We start from the raw sequence: 12,843 nt of genomic DNA on the forward strand, positions 1-12,843 counted from the left end.
ATGGAAGAGGGTCTTCCCTCTGTTACTCAAAAGGCTATGGAATCTACTCCCTCCTATGTGGGTTTCACTTGCTCAGTGTTTAGAAAGTTTGTAAAGACACATCTCTTCTGACAGGCTTTTAATTGTTTAATTGTTTTCATCAGTATTCATTTAAATCTGTAATTATAACTTTTAGTATTCCATTTTTATTTTTGGATTTTGAAGACATAGCGGGTGTTCACCAGAGCTGAAAGGCAAGGTATAATTGGAAGAGAGAGAGACAGAGAGATTTTATTCTTTAATCTGTCTGTTTTCAGAAGTTTATGAGAATGCTGCTTGGATGGCAATTGTAAAACTGCCATCATTCAAATGAATTACTTCAGTTTAAGTAATTACTCTAAAAAAATGTGATGGCACATGGAGGCAAGATGTACTCTAAAAACCCACTTATGGGGAGCAAAATGTATTTTATATTTGAACACCACACAATTGGTCACGTTCAGCAAAAAGTAATTTTGGTTGTGTGCCAGAGTAAAAGAGATGAAATCTGATTAGAAAAACACATGTCAACTTGCCTGTTGGCCGTGGCTCCCCGGGATATGTACTGAATTAAACTGTTTCATGTGTGTCCGAGCTCTCGTAATGTCCCTTAGGCTCTTAAAGATCTCATTCACTGCAGCCGTGGCTTTTGGAAATGTTACATTGGTGGAAGACTCACAGCCTGAAACAATGCAGAAATACATTTACTCCATAAAACCAAATAACTTTAACTTCTTTGCGTTAAAAAAAAAAAAAAGAGGAAAGGGAAGAGGAGTTGGAGGAAAATTGTTTAAGGCATGCTCATGCAACTTAAATATTTTTGAGGTTTTCTTTGTTCTCCTGATGGGGTCTGGCAAACTTGCCAAACTCCATAAGAAAGCCAACAATCAATTTGAACACCACATTTGATAAGTTACAGCAGAGAGTGAAAACAAATCTCTTTATTTTGCTTAGAGAATTTTTAAAGGATCACCAGTTTATATTTCCAGCTAAAAAAAATTAAGAAAAGGTAACTGAACTCTAGTGTGATCAGAAATGAGACAACCTGAGCTTTACCCTGAGAAAAAGCGCAATCTGATACTTTTTACAAATGGCATTTTAGTTTTCTTTATACCCTAGTTTGTCTAACAGTCTTATATACACACATTCATAAGGTTTTTCTGCTCCATTTTTCATCAGCCACTGATTTTTAAAAAATCTACCCAAAATTCAAAGCTGAAAATCTATTTAAATATTTCTGAATGAATTTCCCCATAAAGTAAATTTGGCCCATTTATTTTACTCTTAAATAGGTGTGTTGGTACATATTTTGAGATGAGAAGTGCAACATAACAATGTTGAGAAATGTGATCTGTGCATTATTATCTCATGAGGCATGGATCATAAGTACTCAAGAATGGATTTCTCATTCCAGAGGCTTGGCTTCAATTCTTGCTTTCCAATGAATTTTGCAGCTCTTTTTAGAGCCTTAAAACATGTCCCACTGAATCTATATACTACTAAAACTCTCATGTCTATAACCTTCAACTGGGCGAAACACTGTGTCATAGGGCAACCATCATTGAACTAAGGTACCTCAAATGGGCTAACTTACAGAATGTGTCCAAAATCCGGGATTGAATCAATCAATCAATCAATTCAATCTCCTGTGGGATTGAAATTTGGGAATTTTGTGGTCGCTTCAGTGCTGCTGCACTGGCGTGTTCAGCCCAGGACACATGATCATCATGGGCATATCTCTGACCTCTTACTCGCCCCCGTCCCCTGTGCCCAATTGGCTGGCAGCAAGGCCTGACAGGTGAGTGTGATTGGCTGCTCTGGAACCAAGGCAGAAATCTGAAATCTCTTAATGGCTGTGGGCATTGAGGGAAGGATGAGGGAGTGACTCGTATGCCTGCTGGTGAGGTAGGGCTGGCTGGGGGATGCCGGTGGTCAATGCGTGAGCCCTCTTCCTCTCTCGAGGGAGGGGGTACTTGGGGACATGATGGAATGAGGAGTGGGGGTGCAGTTTTCTTCATGGTCCGCAACTTTGTTGCAAGGAATTGTGAATCTGATTAGAAAAGTATTAAGATAGATTCATTGATAATCTATCAGAGAACTCCACATTCAGAGAGGTGACTTAAGAGCTCTCAAAAATGATAAAAAAGCACAGGCTCAGCCCAAACCCTTTGGAGCTGGAAGAAAATCAGCTTAGCTGCGGAAGGAGGCTGACATGATGGGAATGCGGAGCCATAAGACATCTCCCAGCATTTTTTGCTTCCATGCTTTCCCATCTTTCTTTTTCCCCCAAAGATCTTAACACAGGTAGTCCTTGCTTAACAACCATTCATTTAGCAACCATTCAAAGTTACAACGGTGCTGAAGAAAGTAACTTATGACTGGTCCTCACATTTATGATCATCGCAGTACCCCTGCGGTCATGTGATTGTGATCCAGATGCTTGGCAACCAGCTTGCACTTATGACGGTTGCAGCGTCCCTGGGACATGTGATCGCTATTTGTGACCTTCCCAGCTGGCTTCTGGCAAGCAGAAGCAATGGGGAATCACGTGATTCACTTAATGACTGTGTGATTTGTTTAACAACTGCATGATTGCTTAATGACTGTTGCTAAAAATGTTGTAAAATTGGGTGTGGTCACATGATGCCTTGCTTAATGACCGCCCCATTTAATGACAAATTTTCTGGTCCCTACTGTGGTCATTATGCGAGGACTACCTGTAGAGCCAATGCATTTATTATACCTTATGTTATGTGAGCAGCAATTCTTTCTTTAGAATAACTAATTCACAAACTCCATCATCTGCCTTTCCACATCTCTTTTACCTTAGCATGTTAAATGTGTTACTAACAATTGTGCTGGATGGGAAATATAAGAAAATACCATATGAAAACCAGCTCTATTCATGTGAGAGGAGTTTTATTAAAACCATGCCCTATTTTCTTTTACATTGTATTCTCTACAAGGACATCCATCCATGTTATATAATTCCAGTGAATTTTTCAGGGTTATTGAATCCTCCGAACCTATTATCAGATCAGAAAGGTTTGATTTCTCTAATTGTCGCTATGTCCTGCTATACTGCCTGTAGAATTTGTGCAGTCGCTATCTACTATTCATGTTTTACTGACCTTGTAAGTTTTAATCATTTTATTAATTTTCTGATTTGTATCGTGTTGGTCTTTCACTGTAATAAAAAACTACTATCATTACTACATCCCTTTTCCATGGGATCTAGTATTTTCATATCAAAGATTTGTCAGCAAATTTGATCCCATGTGTTCTCTTTACAAAGCTTGTTCTCTCCCTTACTCTTATGTATTCTTAGGTATTACGGAGTTTCCTCTATTGTTTATTTGAAAGCTGGCTTCCACTAATCCAACAGTTCACCCCCACTTTCAACGCAGAAACAGAGTACGGAGGCAGATCTTGCCAAATACTAAGACAATCCACATAGCACAGATCATTAAAATGGATTCACCAACATTACATTAAGGGCCAGCAGCAAGTGGTTCATCTGCCATTTTCCTGAGAATCATCACTTTCCTGTCACCATATCAACAACCCAAGTATTTATGTTGCAACTGTGGGAAGAGGAGGAGGAAATGTTAAAATAGCACTGCGTGGGGATAAATTTCTGCCATTATTTCTAACACATGACCTTTTTTTAACTAATAAGACTAAAATGTTCAGGCTGCCCTGGGCCTTTGCAACCTACTGAATCATTTTTCAGGATAGAAATGGAACCACCACCATTCAGCAGCAGCCTTCGGCTAGTTTGAACTAGTCTTTAAAAACAAAGGCAGAACATTTCTGGTCTCTTCATAACAATGCTGTATAAGTGTTTATTTGAACTTTTATAGATGCTATTAACTCTCTCAAGCTATTTTTACTTTGGACTGCTGAGCTGAAAACGTTGTTTTAAAGAAAGGATAAATTCACTATATTACAACCTGTGGTTGTGTAAATATAAAATCAGTCTCTTGCAAAAAACCCAAGATATGAACAACTCAAGCTGGTTGCTAACACCCCCTTCTTATGAAAGGGGTTGATGCAGATGGTTACTGGGCATCTTCTGTAATTCTCAGTTGAACCTGATTTCTTAGAATTATTCTGATGAACGTTTGGAACAGAAATCTTGATAACTCTGTTGTTTCTCTCAAAAGCCATACTCAGTCCTATCTATCATTGCATCCTTCTGCACAGGTATGCATTGCAATGGTCCATTTCCTACTTGGATGGGTGGTTCCAGGAGGCAGAGCTGGGGCAGTGGCGGACGGTCAAAAAAGTGAAGATCGTGGTTGCAGCAGCCCAATCATCACACAAAGGATATGGTATGATGTTGACGGATATACTGCCGTGACTACTATTTTTACTTTTTCGACCCTCCTCTGCCCCTCTAGATGCCACTGAGCTGAGGAATTATTGCTCAACCACTTGCCTTTACATTATGGCAATGCATAAAAATCATCGAGAAACTCAGAGATATGGACTAAAATGTCACTAATCTCAATTTAAAGTGAGTCAGCAGGTATTCTCTAAGTGAAGGCTCAACAAGGGACTGGAAGACATCCAATACATTGAGATACAGTGGTACCTCGGTTCACGAATGCTTCTGTTCACGAACAATTCGGTTCATGAACAGCTCCGTTCGCAACATTTTGCCTCCGTTCGCGAACGCCGGATCGGATTACGAACAGAATCCGCGGCCATTTTCCCTGCTGTGACACGTAGTCGCGGCTTCCTGTAGGGAGGGGGACTCTCTCTCCAAGCAATATCCGCCTCCCCACCCGCCTTCCTGTCCTCCACGCCAGAAGTCGCGTCAAGCAAGGTTAGCGTTCTCTCTCTTCGTGCTGTACTTTGTGTCATATTTCTGTGGTTAAAAAAAAAAAAATGGTTCAGAATGGATTAACCGTAATTACATTGAACCTTATGGGGAAATTTGATTCGGTTCACGACCAATTCGGTTCGTGACCAGAGTCACGGAACGAATTAAGTTCGTGAACCAAGGTACCACTGTATACGGAACTATTGTTAGAGAGTGATTCATCTGGCCAGTTGAGGTTTTCAAGCTGTTTTGAAGAAAGATGTATTTTTGCTATAAAAAAGGTACAGTTGGTAAACAAGGCTAAAAGCAATCTTTTAATGCAGACACCCTTGAATGGAAACTAAAGAAAACAATTTTTCCAGACCTTCCTCTACAGATCCTTAGGCTTAGAACATTATAATGTGGCATCTCTGATAGCTTGTCAGTGCTTGGCTCCATCTGGGGACATCATCCTATTGTATTTCATGCATTAAAGGCTACAAAGAACATTTGAAAGAGGCGTGGCCCAATGATCACAAAAACGTGCTCTGAACTAACCCTGCCTTTACATTTATCCAGAGAGCTCGAGGAAACCCAAGCCTAGCCCTAATTTAATCCTAATCACCGAGATAAGATTCGAACCCTAAAAGCTATTTTGGAAAACAATCCCTATATAACAAACCCTTAAGACTACCACTTACCATACAAACCTGACCCCACCACCATTTTGAATCACATATCTCAAGGAAGCTTAACTCTAACTTTACCTTCAACCTAACCCCAACGTCAGTTTTTAAGCCTAAATGTTACCCTGGAAGAAAATCCCCATGTAATATAACTCTGACACTAACACAAATAATAAAAACTTGAAAAAAGCCATTTTTGAACCATTTTCAGTCAGAGACCTCAAGAGAACCTAACCCTAACCTCATCTCCACATTAATTCCAGTTCAAGTGTTTAACACTAAAAGTCACTATATTTAGCAATCCCTTCATACTGTAACTCTAGAACTAAAACAAATTATAAACATTCTCTTGAAAGCAAATCTTCAAACACGTACAAAAACCTTGAGGGGGCCTAAGACTAAATCTACCCTCACATTAAATCTAATAGAAATGTTAACACTCTAAGCATTTCTCACATAACACAATTCTAAGACTACCACTAATCCTAAAAATTCACCTAAAGATTTAACCACAGAAATCTAGAAAGCCTAACCCTAGGCCTAAATTCAACCTAATCCTAATACAAATAATTAACCCTAAAAGTTTACTTTAATGGTAACCCCAATGTAACAAACTTTAACCCTACCACTAACCATAAAAACTAACCCCAAAACGAATCCTTCCATTATATCTAACAATAAAAATCAAGGAAGCAGAACCCAATAAATTCAGAAGATATTTTAATCCCCAAATTTATTCCAGCGGAAATTCCCTATATAACCAGCCCAAAGATTATCACTGTTCTTAAAATGTCCATAAACTATCTCTCATTATATAAGGAACCACAGACCTCAAGAAATCTGAAACCTAACCCTAATTTTACCCTTATCCCAATAAAAATAATAAGAAAACCTAAAAATATCCTGACAGGCACTGCATTGACAATATGGTTCTATGGCTACTATTAAGCATAAAAACTCACTTAAAAGGCAACCCTGCCATTAAATTTAACCACAGACCTCAAGGAAGCCTAACTCTAACCTCACTCTTAATTGCAATACAAATTTTTAACACAAAAATTTACCCTTAAAGGCAATCCCAACATAATATATTTTTCCCCCAAGGAGGTGATTTGGGGTGGGAGAGGAATCAAATGCTGCTGGGCACTAGGTTAGTCAATGTTTGTAGGTTGATTTTTGTTTTGACAAGTCTGGGCAGATTTTGGAAGATGCATGTATGTTGGAATGTTGGACTGTGCTCTGGAGCAAGTTCAAGTCAGTGCATGGTGAGAATGGATCGGCAGCCTTCCAGTGATGGAGAGACTGGCCTTCAGGTAGGCACCTGGCTACATTCGGCATATTTCTACCAGCATCAGGCAGGTAGAAGTCTGGCTCATCATGGTAAGGGAGGACTGTTCAAAGCTGTACAGGACTGGTCCTCTGGCACGTGCAGACTTTTGGTGATGCTCTGGTAAGGAGATGGGAGTGAGACCGAGTGTGAGGGCTGGAGTCACCTGAGCCCTGCAGTTGTCCAGGTGTTGGCTTCCCATGTGTACAGCATGGTTCCTGACTGTAGCTGCCACCCTGGAAGACAATGTTCTATTGACTGCTCACAGAGCTTGCTTGCTGGACTCCTTCTGGGACTGCATACACACCTGGTCATTGGAAGGTGAAGATTCTGGACTGGTTTACTATTGTAGGATTAGTAAGCAGTCAGGAATGTGCCAGTTGCTAAACCCTCTGCAATTAGGGTTGGTTCTGAGTTGCAGGGGCCTTAAAAATCGAAATATGGCATTCTTGACATATCCAATTCAAACGTCACCACTATTCATAAAACTTGTCCACTATGTTTTGAATCACATACCTCAAGGAAGCCTAACTCTAAGCATTCCATCACATTAAATAATTTTTTACCCTTATAAGTTAGCCTTAAAGGCAGCCCCCACGCAACACAACTCTACCACTGCTTCTAAAGAGTCACTTGACAGTAAACCCTGCAATTAGATTTAAACATGCAATTCAAGGAAGCTTAATGCTAATCCAAGCTTCATACTTATTGCAATGCAAATGTTTAACCCTAAAAGATTCCCTGGTAGGCATTCCCCACATAACACAACCCTAAGAGTACCACTAACCATAAAAACTCACTCTAAAGCTAAACTTGCCATTAAATTTAACCAAAAGCCTAATGCTGATGCCACATTTACCTATATCCAACCGAAATTTTTAACCCTAAAGGTTACTCTCGGCAATCATGCCTGACATCACCAACTCAAAGGCTACAGTTATTCATAAAAACTTGTCTGCAAAGGATCCTCACTATATTTTGACCCACAGACCTCAAGGAAGCCTAACCCTGTTTGCCCAAATACAGTGGAAATGTTTAACTCTGAATGTTACCCCAGCAGGCATTCCATGAATCTAAGACCACCTCTAACTATAATATCTCATCCGAAAGCAGAAGCTGTGACTGAATTTAAAGATAGACCTCAAGGAAGCCTAACTCTAACTTCACCCTGATTCCAATATACATTTTTAACCCTAAATGATATACTAATATACTAATTATGTTAGAATTCCAACATAATATGAATCTAAGGTTACTATTGACCTGCTTGCTTGCATCAACTTGCTTGAAAGCTAAATCTCTCATTAAATTTAACCAGCACATTTAAGGGAGTTAATCCTAACTTAATTTCATCCTAATGCCAATATAAGTTTTTAGCCTAAAAACGTATACGGCAATGCAGTTCCTACATGATATAAATACAGGACTACCTCTCATCATTAAAATCTACCTGAAAGCTATCCCCCAATTACATTTAACCAAAGAAGTCAAGGAACTCTAATCCCAAAAATTCCTTTTTAACCTTAACAGTTACCCTGAAAGGCCATTCCCATGTAATATAACTGTTAGACTGCCACTGATCATAAAAACTTGCTGGAAAGATAACTCTCATACCATTTTAAACCTCCTTGCTCAAGGAAGTTTAACTCTACCCCTACCTTTGTATTCATTCTAATATAAATTTTTAATACTAAAGGTTATTCTGGCAGGGAATGGATGTCCACAACTGGCTCTTTGACCTTGCTCACTATGGAGGGAGAAGGCCTTCAGTGTATGGCAGGGACACTGTAAACTGGGTTTGGCTGAGTGGGCAGCATTATGTCCTCCTTGGCCATTTTACATTCATATTGTTTAGGATCCTTTGCAGGTGCTGGAGAAAAGCAGCACAGTTTTGCTTTCACTGTAACATTCTGTGCCAAGGGTGAAAAATGCTCCTTGTTTGCAGGCAAGTCTGAAGGCTAAAAATGGACCTTAGCCTGATCCAGTTGCTCTTATGTGGCTCACCAACATATGAATACTAAATGTTCAGGAGTGTCTCTTATTTCTTTGGTTCCTGTGGTTACTTCAGGTTAAAACTCACCACTGTGGAATATTTTCATGGAAAACAAATGAGACATATAAACAATGACTTAATAAAATTGTTAAGCACTCTTAGCCACATTTAAGGTGAAACAATTAAAAGTATTTCTCTAAAGGGCCTGCCAGAAAAACTTTGGAACTATTTCTAGAAATCCTTTACTCCACAATATGCACTAGATTTAGACAAGATTATTTGAGAGTTTGCTGAAAACAGATTAATTTCTTAAACAAAACAAAACAAAACAAAACAAAACAAAGCTACATATTCTGCTGTTGTTTAAATGTTGCTATCTATGAATACTGGTGTTCAAACTCAGGTCTCTCGATGTCCCAATTCTTTTCAGTTTCTTTCTATATGGTTTCCAGTGCTTTATAAAATGTGCAAATATAGAACGTCTGAGTGGTTCAGGCTTTTCTAAAAATTCACATCCCATCAAGCACACCCATTTCTTCTCTCTCTGAGCACTCACAGGCTCTACTGATCCTCTTCACAGCACACTCATGAATATTTTAAAAATTAAGAGAATAATTCTAGAACGTAGGAATCACTTTCTTAACACACTAGGGGATGGAGATATAGATGTCTATCTTCTTTCAGATGTGAGAGCACCTTGCATTTACTTGGACTGCACTCTTTTTAAATCATGTCATTTATTTACAATCCAGATTTTCTAGCAACAGACTGATATCTTCCCACATTTGTTATTGTTTTCCTTAGAAATTGCTCCCAAACTATATCTCACACAGATATTTATCTGGGGTTCTTACGTGATAATTTTAGGTCTTTCATAGCATAGAGGGACAAATGCCTGACCAGGAGCCTTTTTTCCCCATACCGTGAGGAAAAAGAAAGCTTTAATTTGATATATATTTGAAACATATGAAACATGGGAACAGAAATTTCAACTGTTTTGAGCTATATTATTTCAGTTCCAAATCCTTGTTCCACCTGCATATACATTTAGCAAAGAACTAGGAGATGTAATAAGACTGAACTTGCAAACTTTTCCTTAACTTCCGAACTTTTCCTTAACTTCCCCTAACTGGGGAGAGAAATTCATTGCCCATATGCTGTTTTCAAAATGGAATCTTTGGATGGGCCAGGGATAAATCCCATCATTCAAGTCAGTTTTCATGCATCTTGGCTCATATTAAAGTCAAAGGGTGAAGGGGCAGAAGCAAATGCATTTGCTCTGCATCCTTTCTACCCTTCACAGTGTACTGTTGACTGTAGGGAACATTGACAGACCTGCAGGCATGTATAAATGTAAATCAAAACCTAAGTTCTTGTACGCCCAAGTCCTGAACATTACCGTCATATTGAGAACTAAGTAGCCACAAAAAATAGCTGTCAGGGAATTGAAATCACTACAAAATGAGTATCTTTTAAAGCAGAGATGAAAGATATGAGCTTAATTCTCAAATTCTCTGCCAACCTCTCATAACATTCACCTTACAAAGATGTATATTGTTCTCAAAAGGCAAGCACTGCTCCACTGCCCTCTAATGTACATTTGTAAAATTGCAACTAGTATGTAGACCATTCCACTCCTTTAGCTGAGCTAATTTAAGTAATCAGTGTTATGCAAAAAAGAGTAGCTTTAGTAAGAGAAATGCTTAAACGCCGTCCCTCAGCCAAGGCCTTCTCTGCAGATCCTGTTGCTTTCTACTCTGTATGCAGCCGATGCTGTCCTGATGGCACATAATCAATTGATCGATATACAAAACATGTGAGAACGATCATGATCCTGTATCTGGTGGAGGTAACACATTGTTCTGAATTTTCCAGAATCCATTACGAATTCAGGACTTCATCTTGGGAGGCAAATCAGCTGGCTCCTAAAGTCTGAAGCTATGAGTTATTCACCCCAATTTATTTTAATTAGTGAGAAACCAGCAAGGTAACAATTAATAGTTAACAGATTCAAGAGTGTGTATGCTATCTTGGATGTCTATTACTGTATAAGCTGAATCAGTATTTATCGTACATTTAACACTGAAAATCTGTCTGCTTAGTGAAGAATGGCAAGTTTCAAGAATTAAACTGAGGCTTCTGGGTGAGGATCTATGGTGGACCAGACGTCCCTGAAGGAGCAGGGATGGCATTGTGGTGGAGATTGGTGGCCAGCGCAGTCTTTCCGGGTAAAGGAGAGATTGTGAGATCACTCACTTGCATTCTGGACGGCTGCTCCTTGTGAGTAGACTGCAGGATGGAGACTAAATGAAATGTTGCTACAGAAAGAAGCAATAGTTGCCGATTGTAAAAACAAATTAAAAGAAGTTTTTGAAAATAATTTAGATAAAGGTACTGATTTAAGAATGGTTTGGGATGCAAGTAAAGCTTTTATCAGAGATTATTTTATACAACATAATAGTAAACTCAAAAAGAAGAGCCAAGAGACGACACGATCTATTTTGAATGAGATAAAGAGAAAAGAAGAATTAAATACATTTTCAGAGAAGATACAGTAAGTATTTCTCAACAAATTAAGCTTTTACAACAACAATTATCCATGTTAACAGTAAGAGAAATGGAAATAAAGATGAATGATGTAAAGCAAAAAACTTTTGAGTTTGCAAATAAACTAGGGAAGTGGCTAGCATATAAATCATAAAAAGAAAAAGAAAATGAAACTGAAATTACAAGAGGGAGAAATTGTATTAATGGACAATGCAACCATTCAAAAAGCATTTCATCAATATTATTTCCAATTTGCATAAAGGAAGTGACATCTCTCTAGGAAAAATAGATGAATATCTAAAGAAACAAAAACTTACCAAGGATTATAAAGTAACAGAGGTGGATTATGAATGGACCCATAACAATAAGGGAAGTTTCTGAAGCTATAAAAAAGATTAAACTAGGAAGCCTGTTGCCTGGACCAGATGGATTATCAGGTTCTTATTATAAATGTTTTGAGGATGAACTTTTACAATCTTTACAAAACACGATGAACTCTATCCCAAAGGGAGGAATGATGCCAGAGTTGGAAAAAGGCCAATATAGCATTAATGCCTAAAGAGGGACAAGAAACTATAGGCTGATATCATTATTGAATAATGACTACAAGTCGTTCACAATGATTTTAGCTGATAGACTGAAAATAATTTTGCAAGAATTTATTCATGAGGATCAATGTGGGTTTTTACCTAAAAGATAGCTAAAGGACAGTGTTAGAAATGTGTTGGACATTTTGGAATATTTGGAGCAACATAATGAAAAACAAGCTGCACTGATTTTTTTAGATGCAGAGAAGGCCTTTGACAATTTGAACTGGGCTTTCTTGTTCAAGGTTTTGGAAGATACGAATTTTGGAGAGAACTTTATAAAATGGGTAAGATTGATTTACACTTCACAGAAAGCACAAATAATTGTTAATGGAGATCTAACAAAACCCTGTGAGATATAAAAAGGAACAAGACAGGGATGCCTACTGTCTCCTCTCTTGTTTATTTTGGTTCTTGAAGTACTGAATAGAGATATAAGACAAGATGAGAGGATTGTGGGAGTAAAGATTAAAAAAGAAAATTATAAGTTAAGGGCTTTTGCAGATGACCTGTTGTTGCTTCTGGAAGATCCTTTAAAGGGAATTGAACTATTCATGGGCAAATTAAAAGAATTTGGTGCATTAGCAGGTTTCAAGATTAATAAACAGAAGACGAAGATGTTAACAAAAAATATGAAAATAGAAGATCAAACAGAATTGATGGATAAAACGGGTTTTAAGTCTGAAAAGAAGGTAAAATATCTGGGTATCATTATGACATTATGACTATGAGAATTTCTGTGATAAAAATGAATGTCTTGCTTAGAATAATGTTTTTGTTTCAGACAATATCTGTTTTGACAACTGATGCACCATTTAAACAGTGGCAGAAGAATATATCTAAATTTGTGTGGTAGGGAAAACCCCCCCCCACAAGCT

At 38.2% G+C, this 12,843-nt stretch overlaps 1 protein-coding gene across 2 annotated transcripts in view; it reads right to left on the bottom strand.

Annotated features, from left to right (window-relative positions):
- Nucleotides 1-12,843, bottom strand: part of SCFD2 (sec1 family domain containing 2) — a 199,878-nt gene that overhangs the window by 34,407 nt on the left and 152,628 nt on the right. For both annotated transcript variants that reach the window (XM_088130741.1, XM_088130747.1), the window contains one exon: nt 555-700. In XM_088130741.1, the coding sequence (XP_087986867.1) occupies nt 555-700 (146 nt within the window). The remainder of the gene's footprint in view (nt 1-554; nt 701-12,843) is intronic.

The sequence above is a fragment of the Python bivittatus genome, unplaced genomic scaffold (genome assembly GCF_059951505.1).
Source record: "Python bivittatus isolate LINGU-HERP-01145 unplaced genomic scaffold, Pbiv_v1 ctg000070_np1212, whole genome shotgun sequence".
NCBI lineage: Eukaryota > Metazoa > Chordata > Lepidosauria > Squamata > Pythonidae > Python > Python bivittatus.